Raw genomic sequence first — 19,183 nt, forward strand, 5'->3', positions numbered from 1 at the left:
TGTGGCTGCAGAGCCCTTTGCGAGCTTGTGCGACTGGTTCTGGGTGCTGGGCTGTGACTGGAAGTGCGGTGCACTCTTTCCCACCTGTGCAAGATCCTCTCCCCTTGCTCCTTCCCTGTCTCAGTAATGGAGACACCCAAGTGGTCCAGATAATGCAGCCACAAGATGGGCCCCTCCATCAGCCCAGCTCCCTGACACTCTGGGGGACCCATGGTGGACATGTAGTGTGAATGGGAAATGAACATATGTTTGTTTGAGCTACTAGGACTGCAAAATAAACAAATGATAAATAACCTCAAAAAGTCCCATGTGCAACTGTTTGTCTAGAGACTAGAACTGCTCAGCATTCATTCAGAATCTGGCACAGAACTGGCATCCCGCTAAAGTGAGTTAGTGAAGCCTAGCCTCGCCTCATTTTAGATACATAGACAAAATCCATAAAGGGCCATGACAATCAACTGCGTTGTATAATGATAAAAAAAAAAAAAAATTCAATGCTTCCCATCAAGCTCAGACAAGCAAACCAATATACAATACAGTATGCTTTCCTTCTCTTATACTATTTGATATGGTAGCTACCAGGGATATGAACACTTGATGTGGCTGGGGTGACTGAGAAACTTAATTTTTAATTTAAACTTAAAAATAAAAGCAGTATAAAATATTTTTTCATTAAAAACTTTAGTGTTTTGGTAGGTTTGCTTTTAACTCAAAATTTAGCATCAAAAATTGAAACATGCTGTATATGCAAAATACAGGGGTACTTCAAAAAGCTTGTGGAAATATTTGTATTCTTTCAATTCTATTTTTTCCACGAACTTTTTGAAGTACGCTTGTACACACCAGATTTCTAAACTTTGGGAAAATAAAGTTTGGATCAATACATTTTGGGCTGATTTGAAAGACTTAAATATTTTAGATGTACTGGGTCAAATAAAACATGGAATTTCACCTGTTTTTCTTACTCTCAACTGTGATTACAGATTGGCTTACACTGTTTCTATTTGGACAGTGCTGCTCTAGACTTAGTCTAAATTCCTTAGCATGGCATCTCATTCCAACCAGTATGCCTGATGGACATTGCAATCTTAAAAAAGCAACTCATACTGAGAGCGGCCAAGGCAGCAAGGGCTTTACAGATACGAGGGGGTAGCATGGTGCTCCTGCTAAAAGTCCTATACATGACATGTCATTCATCCTTATGTACACCTGGTGTATCAGGTGTTCTAATCTTCCTGAGCTTACGTTTTCCTAATAATTTAGTGTGTACAAGTGACTGCCACTTCCTAGCTTTCTGGCCTTGAAGTCACATCTGCCCAAGTTCCTATTCTATTCAGCACACTACAGCCAACCCCGGCAGTCCATGCCTAACACACATCCCTCTTCAGGGTCCCACTGCCTCACCTGATCTCTACTCTCCACTAAATGACTACTGCCAACGGTGACAATTTAGACTAATCCCATAGGGTTCAAGGATGATGATGATGACTCATTTCAATTCAGATAGTAAATTAATCAATCAAATTGCTGAACTTAGGCAACTCACATTTTTTCCTCAGGGTCTGCCAATAATTATCTCAATATTATCTCCAATTCTCCTTTCCATTTTTGACTCCTCGGGCTCTGGGAGAGAGATGAGGACATTAATCATACAAATATCCTCATACTCCTTCCTCCCAAACAGACCTGGAATCAAGTGTAAGGGATCAATTATATCTGGGGTGATGACATCAACAGTGCAACCTCACTCACACTGGCCAGCAGGCTCAGCAACTGCTTGGGAACTCTTCCACCCAAACCCACCTCCTACTTGAGAGGCTAGACATGGAAGGCAGGTTAAGTGCCCACACACCTATCTGCTGAGGCCACTGACCATGGCAGGAAAATTGATGCTGCTGTCCAAACCCACAGCTATTGTGAATTTCAGCCAAAGCAAAACAAGAAAGCAACCTGGACTCCAATCAGGGTATGCCTCATTAAGCAGCAGTGCATCTTATTCAAAATATGCCCTGTCCGGTAGAATTCAAAACGCCTGTGTTGTGTGGAGTAATGAGCTTGCTTGATGTGATTCAGAAATATATCATACCAGATAGGCTGTATAATGAACCACATGGGTAAGCCACCTTGCTTAACATTTGAAATGAAAAGGCAGAGAAAATTTTACAATTGCTTTATTTAACAAAATTTACGCCAACTTCTATATCTATATACAAACGTGTTTCAAAACCAGAGCAGCAGACACACAAACTGTTAACACAGGAATTATAATAATGCTTAAAACATGTTACACAAAGTTTTGTTTTCTGCTCATATAGACATTTACAGATTCAAAAATTATTTCAAAGGCTGAGCAGCATCACATCTTCATTTTCTGGGATGGCTTATATAAATGTCCTAAAGGAGGGATGGAGCTTTTGAAGGTAATACATTGTGTTCAGTTTAGTTTAACAAATAGCACTTGGCCCATGACAGGGGCTCACAAAATGTTTTGGACTAGGGATAAGAATTTGAATAAAATATAATCTATTAGAATATACTTTGAGTCAGTGTTTTTATTCTTTTTTATTTTTACTCTATTTGTCTATATCATAAATACAACAAAATCGTCTCATTTCTGGCCCCCCAAAATAAGAAAACTTACATTAAAAAATAAATTTAAAGTAATTTTATTAGTACTGCTAACAAAACGTAGTGACTGGAGGTCCTTCCAAATCAAGATAAGAGTATACAAATATTCAACACAGTGTTCTGCCCTATACCCTCCAATTTTGTTAGAAATGTGTACATTTCATGACACCTACCTACATGTTAACAAACTGTTTTCTAAATCTATTTAGGAAAGACAGCCACTTTTGCTCTCCCATTTTAATGACTTCCAGGAACCCTCTTAATTCCTTAAAAAGCATTATAGTTCTGAAAATCCCCAAAAGCTTTGCTTCATATCCTACTCACAAAATTCAGCTTCATATAATTACATAAGTTGTGTTTTAGATAATACTTGAAAAATAGCTGATGCTGCAGAGTGTAAATATTTCATGTTGACACTTAACACTGTTCCTGATTTCTAGCCTTTCAGGAAAAAGCTGCAAGTGCTGAGGTATTGAAGGAGAAAAAAGAAAAAAATAATCACAGCCTTTCTTCTCTCCACATTTTAGGAACTTTCTTTGATGCTGAAAGGGTATAAGTCTGTAACATGAATAAAACTTCAGGATGCTCTCCTTTATGTAGCAGTGTGGTACACAAGACTCATTTCCCAAAAAGCAACAAACAAAAATGCACGAGGACTAAATGGTGTAATAAAATGATCCCTAGGGGGTTTCTACTCTAGTTTATTCATATAAACCAGACCCCATCACTTACTTTGCTTTCTTTTTCTAAAATGAGATCAGACTATTATAAAAATGTACTCCCAAAATAAATTTCTAGAATATAAAATGTTTTGCATTTTTCATCCTACATAAAATAGGAAATCAGAAAATTAGCTACTGCAATTTTCATATTGTAAAAAATATGTGTACACACATATATAAAAAAACAAGTTTTAAGTTTCGATAAAAATTAACCAATTAATCAATTCAATTATCATGTATTGAATTATACATAATACATGTTGATTATCTGTAATGAGAACCAACTACAAAGGACTACAATCCCACCTATCACAGGATAATTAAGACATTCTCATGTGAAAAGAAAAATCACGAAGTCTCCAATTGACTATCCAATACGATAGAAATCACTGGTATCCTATTCAGATTTAACAGCCCCCCCACCCTCAATTCATTCTCTGCACCAATAAATCCCCTAAGGAGGGAGCAGTCCCTGGAGGGAGGAAAACGCCAGCTGGGGCTGCCTTGTGGCTGGGCCACCTGTGTTCTGTGTGACAGTCGGTGCCTGGCCGTGTGGGCAAGTGAGGACTAAAACCAAGTCTTGAGCTACATTTTCCAAGCCATCTGTCTGCCCGAGAAGCTGCACCTGTGCAGAGGGTGGGATTTTTTTTTCCAATGTGCACAAAGGTGGTGTATAGATCAGTAAAGTCCTGACATTGCAGGGACAGAGGGGGTGTGGAAAGTGTTCTCGGAGTTGCTACCTAGGAAGGGCAAGCAACAAGGAAAGCAGGTCTGTGGCTGAGAAACATCAGAGCAGATTGCTACTAGCAATAAAAACCAGGAATAGCTTCCTAAAACTTGAGCAAACACAGTGGAACTTTCCATTTTGTTGATTCCTGCTCATTTCTAGTAGTCTAATAAGGGAAAATCTTAAGGGGCCTTACAGGCACAGAAGAAAAGGGACAGGAAGTGAGCAAGGAAGCAAAGGAGGCTAAAATCCGGCGCATGAGCTGTAAGTGATCAACAGGAGCAGGCAGCTTCCGCCAGGTCTCGGACGGGTTCCCAAATGAAAAGTCACATTAAGTCCCTTTCACTTCACAGGCCTACCTCGAATTGTCTTCCCAAGTTTTATTTACTTTGTAAGCCTGTTCCATCACATTTTAAATTGGTCACACTTTATGTTTGTGGGAGTGGAAAGGGCAAAGAGACTTAATTTTAGATATTTTCCTTCAGTAACCGTCTTTTTTTGTTGTTGTTGGCAAAATGGCACATTCCCTACCCAACTGTAATAAATCAAGATATTTTAATAGAAAGCAAATCTAAAAACTTGAAAATGTTTTCTTTCTTCTCCTAACACCTGTTGTTGAAGTAGTAAATTCAGGCAAACCCTTGAAACCATTCCGTAAAATGGGTGACAAAAGCAACTCTCCGTGCTGTAGGGAACACTTATGAGTATTACAGAGTGGGGGAGGGATTTTTAAAATGGCCATTTTTCTATAACCAAATTTAACATAACAAAGCAGAAAATATAATTTCCATCATGTACCAAATACTCAGGAGACAAGTTAAAGCCAAAACAAAAATGGACGTGTACACACTAAAACAGGTTTAATTCTTAAGTAGCATTTATATAAAGAGCATGTGTAAAACATTCTTGCTCCTTTGAATGGATTACAAAAGATTTGTATCTACTCAGAAAAAGGAGTACTAAACAATGAAAGATTTCGGATCCCACTGAAAAATCTGTTGAAAGTTTCACATCCTCTCTCCAGAACAATACATGTACATCGATTGTGCGTACAATTTTAGAGGCTTCAAATACCTTCCGAGGTCCAATCACGTATCTCAGGTTATGACCCCTGGCTCTCGACATTCCTATAGGGGATCTTAAGAATTAACAATCCTCTCATTGCTACAGTCTGTATTTCTCCTATTGAGTCTGGTGTGGGGGGACCCTAAACCAGAATAAACTAAAAGAAAAACAACTTGCTTCAAAGACCAATTTTTTTACTTATTTGCCCTTGGAAGAAAGAACATCCCAGTCTCTGGTGGCTTCTATCAAATGCCGCTGGCCGTGACTCATCCACTCTTCCTGGTCTTCGTACAGCCGCCCACAAAACCAGCATTTAAACATACACTGTGATGAATCATCAGGCAAGGAATCCACTACCTGGTAGTTGTTTTTATGAACTTTTTTCAGTTTCATTTTCAACATCATTTGTCTTTTAATTTGATTGGCTTCCTCCACATTCTGGTAGGTCAGCCGCACATGATGCCGCCGGATGCCCAGCTGACACCTAGTCCTCTCAGATAAAACAACTTTGAGGACATTGCCCTTGTACTTATTTATCACCTTCATCACATTGGTCACTTCTGGTGAGTCCACATCAGGATGGTTTAACACAATGACCGGCTGGTTCCGACGGGGGCATTTAATCAACTGATCTGGTTTAGCTGCTATCAGTCGAAGCTGTCTTGCAACCTGAAAAATCGCAGGGTCCTTGAGACAGCAGCTGGGGTCAGCCTGAATCTTGTTCTTCTTCTTGGACACGTTTACTAGTTTGGCTTTATTCCTACCTATAGGGACACTTCTGGACAGCAGCCTGCCTTGCTTCCTCAGTTCACTGCTTCCTTGCTGTCCCTGCAGGGGGCCGGTTTTTTTAGGGGTGGTGCTACAGATTGCACCCTCTTTTCTTGGTTTAGGCTGAAGAGATGCCTCAAGATTTTGGGACATGTCTATTGGCCCACTCTCACTTGTCAAAGGCTGTAATCCGGAGTCTGTCTGTTTCACAGGGCAGAAGGGGACTGGTTTTAACAACTGTGTTTCATTGCAAGGTATGCTGACAGGTGCTTCGCAAGTGGCCTCTATAATGTGGGCATCCTCAGAAGAATTAAGAACCCTCAACACAGCCCCTTTGGGGATCAACACTGGAGTAGCAACATGAGCCTTCCCAGTCACCCTGTTTTCGGTTTTCCCATTGCTGCCATCAACAAACTGTGGATATATTTGCTGACGAATAAGCTGTCCATTTCCTGTAACACCACCAACATTCTGAGGTTTTTGGAGAGTACATGTGGAATAGCCAGGGCTAGTGAATGACACATTTATTTCCTGAATACCTTCAGGAGTAGCTTTCGAAGTTGCCTTTGACACCTGCCCCACAGAACGACGATGTGCACTATTTGCAGCCAAAGATGAAGGCTTGCCACAGGATTCAATTAACTGAGCTATCTTTCTGCGTAACAGTTCAATTGACTTTATTTTGGACGTTGAACTATTCCATTTAATGCCCTCAGGGACATTTTCAGATCCAGAGCTCAGAGAAAATACTGATGAAATGACCGGGCCATCAAAAGTGTCACTAGTCCTTTCCAAATTCTTTAATTCCAAAGGTTTATCCCCAGGCTGATGAGATCTACTTCTATCGTCCCCTGTTATATTTATGTTAAAATACTCACTTTTATGTTGAGAGGAAAGCTGGCCTGTATTTGAAACTGCCTTGGATTCCTCTGTCTGGTTATCTTCCAGCTTCCTATTAGAGGGAATCATTTTCACAGGAATATTGATCTTACTTCTAGGTTCCAAGTCATTCCTACTTGCAGGCAATAAGCCCTTTTCCCCAGAGAAGGAAACAGTCGCTGGTGAAGCAGCAAGAGGAAATAGCTGCTGTGCGTCACTGTGCAAGTCTCTTCCACCTTCAGCAAAAGAAACAGAAGCTTTATATGGAAAAGGGTCTAATGCTGCTCCAAGACCACATAAAACCCTGTTTTTTACTAGAGATGCTGGAGAATGACTTTTTAAGGCAATGGAAGGAAGAGAAGTTCGATGTGGATACAGATATTTATCCTGCAACTCCTGAAATGTATCGGAATTGAGAGATGATTCTCCATGGTTGTGCATACTAGAATTTGACATTAAAAAATCATAAGACCGTACCCATTTCACATTTTTTAGTTGCTCCTTAACTGAAGATTGAAGATTATCAATGCCTACAAGTTTTCCAACATTCCCTTCAATGGTTAGTGACTTAGATTTTTCTGCAGAAACTATTTTTTCTGACTCATTTGAACCATTCTTTTTAGTCATACGCCCAGAATGACTTCTATCACCCCTGCCAGCTTCAAGGGAGTTGTTCTCTTCCAGTGGAAACAATTTCAGAACAAGCTGCTGTGTGCCGTTGACAACCTTCACGTCTATCAACTGGGCTAAACAATTTGCAGGGACAACTAGTTCCGCTGGTGCCACAACTGTTAATGGCATACCTGGCTGAACAGGTTCTTTTGCAGGGGACAACACTTCCACCTCAACACTTTTGTTCTCAAACAGACTGACTTCATTTGGCTCAGATAGGGTCATTTTTTTTGGAATACACACCACATCTTTTTGGTATTCCTTTGATTCAGGTAACAACATGATATTGTGCATTTTGTCTTTATTTGCATGGAGAGAGAATCCTGAAAGTTGATCTGACAACGTATTTTGAAATGTAGTCCTTGGACTGGAAACTTTTAAAAGCCCTGCGTTTTGTTTTGAAGAGCTGGCTTTTTGTGGCTCCAGCTTGGCAAGGGTTTTGGGTGGCCGTTTTGCACCTGCCCTCTCGTGTACTCTTTTCCTGTGCTTGACGATATAATCATTTCTAATAGCACCGTAGTCACAATACTCACACCGATAAGGGAAAATGCCTGTATGTTTCACCAAATGCCTCTGAAACTCTCCTTTTGTGTAAGAGATGTAGCTGCAGTGAGAACAAATGAATTTAATCTCTTCATGCTGAAGTGTGTGCTTTTTGTACTGCAGAGGGTCCTTTGTGGAAAATCGACATTTATCACAATAGTATTTGCCTGGCTTAAAGTTCCTTACCTTAAATTTGTTATTGACAGAACTTGAGATGGCTTCAGTTTTATTTCCAACATGAGCAGCACTGGGATTATTGTTCACAAAATGAAAATGGGGAGGAGCCACACCAAAGCTGCATCGGAAGCAGACATACTTGCCTTCCCTTTGGCTTTGCCCGGTGCCCTTTTTCAAATCTTGAAGAGGGATCTGATGAACACTTTTGCATTGTACACATGTAGCAATGGTCATTGTGGCAGCCTCTGCCTCTGAGCCTTGATACAAAAGTGTCTGCACTTCTTGTCTATCTGGTCGAGTTGCTCTGTTAGTATCAGGTTGTTTGGGAGACATGGTCAAGGAATTATGGCTGCCATTCATTTGCGTAGTATACAACTGCTGTCCAATATCCTTCATTTTCTTCATCTGCATTTCTAAAAAGAGCCGATAGAAAATCAGAAAGATTTCACATGATAAAATTCTTAGGAGGCACCCTTCAATACATTTTGTGATTGGTAGAGCAGCAGCTACTTCCTGGGAGCATACTTATCTCTTTTTATATACCGCCACAGTAGGTCCATGATACCAAAATATGATTGCTTTCAATTATCTGGTCTTCCAGGCAACACTAAAGGAAAACAAAATCATAAAGCATGATTAATACAAGAACTTAAGATTTAGTTAAGCTGTTACCAAATTTATTCTATATTTCAATGGCCTTGGGAATTTTATGCTAAATCTCAACATATAACACATGTGTTATAACACAACAGAGTTGGCAAACAAGCCTAAATCAAAAATATTTTCAAACTTAGCCCCCTAAAAAGCACCACTTTAGACCTACCATGAACACAGATATCCCAGTAGCAAGGACATCATAGCAGCCACTGAGAACAGCCTTCGATTAGTTAAAGTTATTTTTAAGTGTCAATGAACACTTCCTAGCAATTTCACAGGTATATTTTCATATTAGTCTCACAAAAACCTTGTACAGGACATCATCAGTTTTTGAACACATTAGTTATCAAGTGGTAGAGCAAGGGCTTTGGCCCAGGAGTTCACATCTGCTTCCACATTATAGCGTTGTTATTAGCTTGGATACCAGCTCTGTCGCCCACACACTCAAGTTACTTTCACAAGTGGTAAGAACCCAGCAATACTGACAATATTAGAAAGACAATCATTCCCTCAACAGATCATTGAGCATCTATCATGTGCCAGGCTTTATTCTAACCGCTGTGGAGCAGTGATCAAAAGCAAATCAGCCCCTACCCTCATGATGCATATACTACATAGGGGAGAAACATTATAAATTTATGTCAAATGGTGGCAAGACAGCTACTAAAAAAAATACTACAAAGCAGGGCACGGAGGTAGAGACACCTATGTGATATGGGGCAGGGTGGGTTGTGGAGGTGACGATGGTCAGGAAAGGCCTCTCACTAAGTTGGCACTCGAGCAGAGACTGGGGGTAACCAGGGAGGGAGCACTATGGCTGTCTGAGAAAGAGGTGTTTCAAGCAGAGAAGGCACAGGTCTGTGTGAGGGGGGCCTGGCACACATGAGGAACGGCAAGGAGGATCCAAAGTTGGAGCTGAATGAGCAAGGGACAGGGAGAGTAATAGGTACAGCCAGAGGGAAGGGGAGACTGGTCAGGGAAAGATGTACAACACAACACCCTACGGATGGGCTTTTCCTCCAATGAGAAGGGCGAGCAGGGGAGAGACTGGGCAGTGGCACGATACGAACTGATCTGTATTCCAACCACAGCCTCTAGCTGCTGTGAGGACAGGAGCCTGTGAGGGGCACAAGGATGGCAGCTGGGAGACTGTGAATGGCTTGGACAGGGGCAGCAGAGGTGACAAATGTTTTCTATAGTGCTCACTCTAGTATACTCACACATATGACATGGAACACAGTGACTAATTTCTACACAACCTTTAATGACACTTCTTTTTCAGAGTATATAGAACTAGGAGCCAAACAAACACCACTCTAGTTTGGGATGTGCTAAAAGCCTTTCTTTTATGACTTTAAAAAGCCACTTAAATCTTTTGAAGCTAAAGTTTTTCATCTGGCAATTAGAATTAAGGACACTTATCCAACCTCTCTGAGAGCTGCCGTGATAACTAAAACCCTAAAGAGGGTTGAAATTTTAAAGTCCTTCCACAAGTGTTAAGAGGCACACAGAGGCACTCAGTGTCTGTTCAAAGATGGGCAGCAACACAAGAGAGAATTAGCACTTCTTTCTGGAATGCTGCTCACAGGCCAGGAGCCACACATAGTCTGAAGGGCTGACTTGGGGGAGCAGAAAGGTTCTCTGTAGGGTCAGGAGAAACAATCGCTGCATATTCGGATATGGCATAAAACCTGCCCTTTAAAAGCAGCTTTGGAAAGTACCTAATAACCTATCATATTTGGTGACAAGCTGCATTTCTTCTGTGAAAGACAGTTACCCTCTTTCAAAAGCAATTTCCAGCATGCAATTAAGTCCGAGGGCATCTAGAGACTCAATCAGACATGCATAAATGTGCACAGAATACTTAGGTTTCAAGTGGATAGAGGCTTGTGGGGTTGCAAGGTGCTGTCTATCACCTCAGTGTTTAAACACACACCTATGCTAGGGGACCATGATTTTGGACAGGACACACGAATGCCCCAAACTGCCAAACAGGTAATCATGGGCAAAGACAAGGGCTTTCATAGGCTACTGCATTCCTGGTATTGATAACAGATAGAACTTTCAGGAGTCACTAGGAGAAGCTGACACATCCTTTATTTTCCAAGTTTGTAAAGTGGCTTTAATGTAGAGAGGTAGAAGTGACACCCAGAATATCTGCTACTAATCAAGTGACATCAAGCAAGCCACCCATATGCATCTGCTTGCTCATCTATACAACAAAAGGCTGAACTAGATGATTTCTAAGCCCAGAAATTTCACTTGAAATCACAGACTTTATCATCTAAGAACACTACTATCATCATGTTCATGTTGGCATTTTCATCAGATAAAACAGAAGCAGCCATGGCTGCAACCAGAACCTAAGAAAACCATAGGCCCAAAGAACGCAGAGACTTAAGACGGGTAATAAGAAGGATCTGGTCCACTGGTTCCAAATCTGGGGCAGGCTTAGAATCACAGCTAAAATAGACACTCCCTGGCTTCATCTCAAAACTAGTGAATCTAAGTCTTGGGGGAGAGAGAAGTGGCAGAGACTCTGTGCTTTATAAAAGCACCCCACGTAATCCTGATGAAAAACCAGCATTCAAAATCGCTGGTTGAAGCTTTCAGCAACATTTAAATCCTTAAAATATCTTTACCAACTGACCACACAGTTGATGCTCTAATATTCCCATAAACAGAAAACTCCTTCCCTTGACTCCGGAGCCACCAAAAACACCTTAATTTCTCTTGATAGACCAGTTATATTCTGCACACCTCTTCTTTTATCCAGTTCTTAGTTCTCAATTCTGTTCAAAAGATTTGAGTATCAGTCGATATATGTATCTCTGATCTACCAGACTCATAATCCTACTAGTGTGTGTGTGTGTGTGTGTGTGTGTGTGTGTGTGTGTAAAAGAGGAAAAAAAGCAGCTAATTAACTTACTTGCCTGGCACAACTTGCTTACTATTTCAACATAACATGTTATATATTAATCCTAAGAAATTCTCAAATAAATCATATGACAAAATTCCTCTATTTGAAGAATCATCTAAACCAGGATTCCATGGACACATTTTCAGTTTTTCAGCACCTTTCCCATCCTCCAAGATTCTTCAAAAAATCACAGAAGACAGTTTTGCTATTTTCTTTTTAAGTTCTTTTAAAAGTTATGGGGTGTTATTCCTTCTAAAACTGAAGACTTGGAGACTATAAGATAGACTGGATGGTAACATCATGTCCATGAGCAAGAAGTACAGAATGTCCTGATGGAGGGACATCCCTGGAGAATTGACCAAGGCAGCAACAGTGCCTGAAGAATGCGGAGTCCTCTTGGAGGTGCCCCTGTAAAACTTTCTCAGCAGTTACTTTGAATTAAGAACCCATAGGAGCAAGTGCCAGTATGAAGCATGACGCTGTGATTAACAAATATAGTTCAATGGAAAAGGTAGGGCTCTTGGGTCATGACTGAATTGTCACCTGATTGAAAAGTATCTTCTTGGCTTCTAAACTATTCTCAAGATAATGCAATGGTACTTACATTGCTACTTCCCTCAGTCCCAGTGACAAAGATAGGAAGTTTCTTCAAAACAAGCAGATGAGATTTTCTTTCACCTGTTCAACTTGTGTGGCTAGCGATAGGAAAAAACATCTTAGCTATAACAGTCGAAGACAAGGGTAAATGGATGCAGCAGCACGGAAGAATGAAGACTGCTCTGATGTTTGTATTTACACGGATACAGTCCTGTGGGCACAGGAGGCCTCCTGAGGAAGGGGCTGCCCAGACCCTGTTCCTTCCATTCAACTCCCTTCATCTTGTTCACGTCCAAGTACAACCATCTGAGAAACTTAGCCCTCCTTGACCAGGTAATGCCCAGTGGGCTTATGACCAAGGAATATAAGACACTGCAGATAAAGGGCCATGCATGCGTTTGCCTGCCGCACTTAATAAATTACTACTAACTCTGGCATTTGTGTGCATCTGCCTCCCAAACTCAGCACGCCTGTTAACAAAAGCCTTTGACCTCCTAGAAGCAGAAACATGTATTCTTTCTTTCAGATAATGTAGGTAGGCTCTCAAAAACACAGAAAACACTAAGTATTATTAACTCTGTGGCACAATAAATAAGATGTCCATTTAATATTAGGTTGTCTATTCTCCAAAAATTAGTTAACAGCATACAGTGAACTTTTAAATGTAGAATTATCTACAGCATCAGCCAAAGATGACTGCCACGCACCAAAGAGAAGGGGCGTAGCATGTCACAAATGTGTTCCTTGGACTGAGTCCCATCTTTCCTCAAAGTAAAGTCCTGAGAAAAGGCCTAGTATTCACTGTTGGTGGGTTTTATTTTTTATTTTCAGCTCACTTGGTCGGAAGACTTATTTTAGGGACATACGGGAAAAAAAAAATATTGAGTTTGAAAGAAAACAGTTGAGTGACAATGAAAACATAAAAGATTATGGAAGTTCTTATTAAAAAGGAAGGAGTTGACCTCTAAAGTGTCTGAAGCTACAGATTCTGGAATCAGATTACATACAGGGTTTAAAATCCCAGTTCCATCACTTTCTAGGTTTGTGATCTGGGGCTGTTTGACTCCTCACCTGTAAAACAGAGACAGCTATCGGTACCTACCCCATAGGGTAATCATGAGGATTAAATGTGATAATGTAAAAGTGTTTAGATAAGGTATTGACGCATCATAAGCTGTTAAAAATATTATTTTCCATTTTTTAATGAATAAATTCTGCCAATTGCATAAATAGAGGGGCTAAAATATAGGCTTCTGCCTGACAACTGCTCTTTCCAAACATACACTGAATCTCATTTTATAATTTTGATCCTATTTGTTTGGTTGTACAGCCTAAAAGGTAATTCACCCTGGTGAGCAACATACTCACCTAGCTTTAGTGGAAAAGTGGCTAACTGCTTACAATCCCCGCAGAAAAGATACTCCAACTACAAGAATACTTGCTACAATTTAGGTTTATATATGAGGGTACTTCAAAAAGTTCATGAAAAGATTCATATTATCTTTTAATTGTATTTTTCCACAATCTTTTTGAAGTACCCTCATAGAAGCTAGTTACTGAACTACCTTTTCCTCACCCACTTCTCTCGAAGATTAGCCAAACTGTAAAATATCCCCATAGCAAATAAATCTGTTTCCATTATAGATATGAATGTGAAAGGGGGAAAAAAATGGCTAGCCTATTATATCACATGCATGCTACATGGACCAATGTATGTGAATACATTTTTGTTCATGAGAGATGCCCAGAAAACTCAGTTGACCAACTGCATCCTTTCTGGGTGGAGAAAGCAAACTTAAGCAACTCTTTTCAGGAATTCTGACTCAGAAATCCTCCTTTCAGTGTTGCTTTCACCACATCCATCGCTGGGGCAGGCATGTAGCTGCTGTACCCATGATGAGCAAAGGAAACGGAGGTGGAAGGTTTGCAGTTCAAACTCTGATCCTGTCCCTTATTTGCTGTGTTCTCAGGCAAGTGATTTCTCTCTCTTCATTGTCAAAGAAGGCAACAGGCTTTGGTATCATCAAATTTAATAGGTGATTAGGACAAGCAAATGAGATAATGTATGCAAAGCCCTCAGCCCGATGGCACAGCCACTATTTAGCCACAGTAAAGGCTAGTCTAACTTTTCCCAATAACCAAATAATTATAAAATTCCAAAACAATCCTAGCCCAAAGTGTCCAGTAACACGCAGACAACTAATACCTGACTGGGGAAAAAAATCCAACATTAGACATGTAAATTGCCAATATTTTCCCAGAAGGATAATATTTAGAAAGAAACTTGCCTCAGCAATAGCTTTTTCACCATTATCACTAACCAAAATTGTAGTGAATGGGTAAATAAATCTAAACAAGGAAAATACATCAATTAAGCATTACAATCTTTATGGCAAACAACCCTGCACTTAGAAATGACTGAACTGCAAATTGATTGCCCTGATGACAAAATATACAAACGTTGCTGACAAACATACCATCCTTGGGATCCCAGATTTTCTTCTGAAACCAAATGTATTGCTTGGGCAACAGAATGTGGCAAGAAGGCTGTGCGAGAAGCCCCTATCACCCTTTCTGGGTGAAAGCAGCTCAGTGTAACAGAATGAAAAGAGTAATGACCTTGGGACATCAAGAACAAGGTTCAAAACCTAGGTCGTTGGCTTACTAGCTGTGTGATTTCAGGCTTGTTAACCTATCTGGGCCTGAGTTTTCTCACTTGTAAAATGGTAACAATAATGTCAAATTTACAGAGTTGATGTGAGGACAAAGGAAAAAAGGTATATGCAGGTGGTAGGTAACTTAATGCTTGGCAAAGAGACGTTTTGTCAAGAAATAAGTCAACACATTTTTGTAAGACTTCTTCAAATGCAGAAGAGTCCAGTAAAGCCCAGAGAAGCAGAAACTGGTAGTATTAACAAATGAGCCTGATGAGATAAAGGTCTATAGCAACAGGAGCTCATCAGTTGGCTGGAGACAAGGATCTTCTCCCTCAAGCCCTTTCTACAGGGAGTTCTTTGGGGATCAGCTTGACACTGTTGGGCACATCAATTGAGTCTACATCTAAAAACAAAGGAAATGATTTTAGGCTTCCCCCCTCCAAAAGCTTAAGAGAAAACGTTTCAAAATAAAGACTGACCAGTGCTAGAGCCCTTGAAGTCTAAAACTTATAGTTTTATATGTGAAAAAGTCGAAATGTTTTTATTAGCATTAAAATATATATATATATATATACACACACACACACACACACACACACACACATATGTATGTAAATATATAATAAGGTAATATTACAAGCAATATTACAAAATTCAATGTTATGAAACACACCAAGTGACTTCAGGTCTTTAAAGATGCTAAAAACAAAGGACCCACATATTTTTGTATTTCTCTCCCTTCTTTTTATTTTATTTTATTTTATTTTTTTTTGCCTTAAAGAAAACCCAAAATTTTGCACAAGAAATGGATTAAGAGTTTAATAGAAAGTATAATCAAACACAGAAAAACTCTCTCTCACTAAACCAGTGGTTCTTAACCTTGGCTGTATTAAGGCAACCAACTTGTCATATGTCCAGAGTGTTCAACTTATTTTTATGCTTTATTTTTTTGGCAGCTGGCCAGTACAGGGATCAAACCTGGGACCTTGGTATTATCAGCATCACACTCTAATCAACTGAGCAACTGGCCAGTCTAAACTTATTTTTTTAAAGGTGGTTTCTGGGACAGTTGGTCACCCTACTGCACACTGAAATTGCCAATGAGCTTTAAAAATAAAGATGCCTGGGCCCCATCCCCCAGACTCTGACTTAATTGAGGAGGGCCGGGGGGCGGGTGCAGTCTGGCATTGGGGGTTTTAGAAGCTTCCCAGGTGAACAGCCAACGCTGAGAACCACTTTATATTACAGGTGCAGGAGCACATGGAAATGGCAGGAATAATACTGACATCCCTGTACAGCAGTTTACATACCTAACCCACCTGTGGGTGCCTGGAAGAGGGGCAAGACCACCACTTGGGACTGTAATAGTGACTAGACAAGACTCGGAAGACTAGCCATGTGACCTTGGAAACACCAATGAGACACCCCCGTTTTTTTTTGGCCACTGGCAGGTCTGGGATTGATGCTCTAAGGTGTGAAATTAGAGTATCTACTCTGTAGATTTTTAGAAACTTGAATGTTTCTGGCACCGTGCCTGGCATGGTAGGAGTACAAAGAGCACAGAGTGGGACCGTTTCACCCTGACACCTACCACAGGCTGCCAGGAGATGGTGGGTATCTTTTCAGTAAAGTGGCAAATGGTACATCAGGGATCTGACTGTGGTGCTCTCTCAGTGGCTGGCTGCCTGTCAATCCTGGAGCACCCTGGCTCAAGTGAGGCAGAAGGGGTGCCTGCAGAAGCAGGCTCACATGTTACCTTGATGCTCTTCAAAGCAAGCTTTCAGTTAACTGCTTCTTCCAAGATAATGAGTCTGGAGAAGCTACGTGGCTTTTCCAAGGTCACAGAGTTGGTGAACAGCAGCCACTGGTGTTCAGTCTAAATTCCGTTTTGGGCTACCTTGCCATGTGTCCAGTCTACATTCTGTTCTGGGCTACCCTGTGAGTGAGGCTGTGACCTGAAGTCAGCATCTGCTGCCTCTGAGCACTATTCTTACTTCCTGCTGGAGCTGTGGAGCTGCAGATGGGAGTCACAGCATGAGTCCCCATGGGCACTTAACTTTTCCGGCCTCCTCTTCTCAGGCGTCAAGTGCCCTTACAACTTCAGGCCCTGGTGTAGGCTTCTATGCTCAGAACCCTGGGCAGCAGCAAGGCGCTGCACAGAGAGGCCTGCAACAGAAGCCAGACACTTGAGTTTAAGTCCAGGACCTGTGCAGCCGTGGTTTCTGGGGGGCATTTCTTCTAGACAATAAAGGGAATGAGTCCCAGAAGTGCTTCTCAAGGAGGGATGTGTGTCAAAGTCACCCAGGGAGCTTAAAAAAAAAAGATTCCCAGGACTCACATGACCTAATGCATCAGATCACCCTTTTCCTTGGGTGGGGCTCAGGTACCAGTTGAAAATTATTCCTGGATGATTCTTATGCCTCCTACCCCCACCCCAGGATGAGAACATCTAGATTAGATGACCTCTAGCTGCTTTCACTCCAAGGACGAATCCTGGAAAGTGCAAGTTGGCTGGGTTCGCGTATGTGAACAAACAAAATGTAGTAGACAACATGCAGTTTGAGAACAATCAAGCTTAGAAAATTCTCACTGGTGACGACCTTGATTATTATAATCAACAGCATAGGGCTTGACCAACGAAGGCACTCAACACGCATTTGTTGAAAGAATGAATCAATAAATGAAAGAAGAGGCAGGCTTCATAGTGACAGTAACAAAAGTGTCCTTTGTTCTTCCTCTTGAAGAAAAAGTGGCCCAGATCCCCTTTCTTAAAGGCAAATAGATCTGGAGAGATAGAGATGGGTTTTTTTTTTTTTTAATCTACTATTTTTTTAAAAAAAATCTACATTAGTTTGGCATAACAAATCAGGGAGGAGTCCCAATAAATAAAGTAATGCTCTCCTTTGTCTGCTCTTTTCAAATTGCACTTGCAATGAATATTACTAGCAATAACAAAACTAGATGCGTACAAAAGTGTTATTTTTCAAGGCTATATTAGATCCAAGTGAAAATAATTTTTAAAAAATGCATCCTACGTCAAAGACAGTACCAAAGAAAGTAAAAAAAAAACCAACCACTCTATTTGTATTCTACTTAAAGAGACTAAACAATCTTTTCTGGGTTTCCAGAACCCTTGGACTGTTATCTCCTGTTCTGCATGCGCGTCACAGGTTGCGATGAACTTCCCATAAGTGACTGAGAGATAAAGGGATGCATTCCCATTCTCGCTCTCTGCTGTTCTACAGGAGACTACTACAAGCTTCCAGAGAACGAAGTTTGCCTTACTCTTAGTGATTTCAATTCTAAACCTAAAAAAAATATGTTTTAAGGATTTTAACAAAACGTCACAGTTTAGCTGTGTAGACACCCATTTCTAAAAAGGAGAAAGCACTCAGTATTTCGCTTTCCATTTTTTAATGTTACCTTCATACAATGTTCATTATCCCAGTTTTTGAAAGTCGGGGTATTTTAAAGGGGATGCATTAAATACTCAACGTACAAAGAGGGAGTTAAACGTTTTCTCCCATTCTCTCCTCTCTGGTTAAGAAACTCATTCTTTTGTTTCCCTGTCCTTAAATTATTCCCAAACCCCAAAGGCAAGAAAATAAAAAGGGCGGGCTGGGATGGGGAGGTCCCACAAAGAAATGACATCTGCACTTGGAACATTTCAAACCTTCACCATCTATCCCCTGCCCCCAGCAGGAGATGCCTGGGTCCTCGATGGACGAGCCCGCCCGTCCCCGGGCACCCTTGAACGCTCCGCAGGAAAGACAATGCCAGTCTGGTTTTCGAGTTTATTGTTGGCACGTTCAACACCGAGGGCACCACATTTCCAAAGCGAGTCCACCTCTAAGAGCGTGGGCGCCAGGAGGGGAGGGCGCGGGGACGGTGACAGCCCATCGTCCTCCCCCGGGGGGGGGCCGGGGGGGGGGGACCCGGGCCCACCGAGCGATCGCCGGGGGGTCTCCTCCACGTCAAGAAAACCAAGAAACGTCCACGCTCATCTCCGAGGCCCGCAGGAGGCTTTAAAAATGGCCTCCTTACGACACTTCCTGCCGGGAGCCGAGCGGTAGAGATCCTCGGAGGGGACGCCTCCTGGAAAACGCCGGGGGCGGGGAGCGAGGCCGGGGGTCGCGGCGCACAAAGGCGGGCGGGCGGGCGGCTCCACGCC

At 41.4% G+C, this 19,183-nt stretch overlaps 1 protein-coding gene across 1 annotated transcript; it reads right to left on the minus strand.

Moving 5' to 3' along the window:
- Nucleotides 1-2,155: 2,155 nt before the first annotated feature.
- On the minus strand, nt 2,156-8,592 carry ZNF518B (zinc finger protein 518B). Its single transcript, XM_008573189.1, has one exon. It carries the CDS (start codon nt 8,590-8,592, stop codon nt 5,341-5,343), a length of 3,252 nt encoding a protein of 1,083 aa, XP_008571411.1. The 3' UTR covers nt 2,156-5,340.
- Nucleotides 8,593-19,183: the final 10,591 nt, after the last annotated feature.

The sequence above is a fragment of the Galeopterus variegatus genome, unplaced genomic scaffold (genome assembly GCF_000696425.1).
Source record: "Galeopterus variegatus unplaced genomic scaffold, G_variegatus-3.0.2 Scaffold51, whole genome shotgun sequence".
Lineage (NCBI taxonomy): Eukaryota > Metazoa > Chordata > Mammalia > Dermoptera > Cynocephalidae > Galeopterus > Galeopterus variegatus.

What these genes read in the sequence shown, in the direction of transcription:
- ZNF518B (XM_008573189.1), bottom strand. Translation starts at nt 8,592, where the DNA reads ATGCAGATGAAGAAAATGAAGGATATTGGACAGCAGTTGTATACTACG.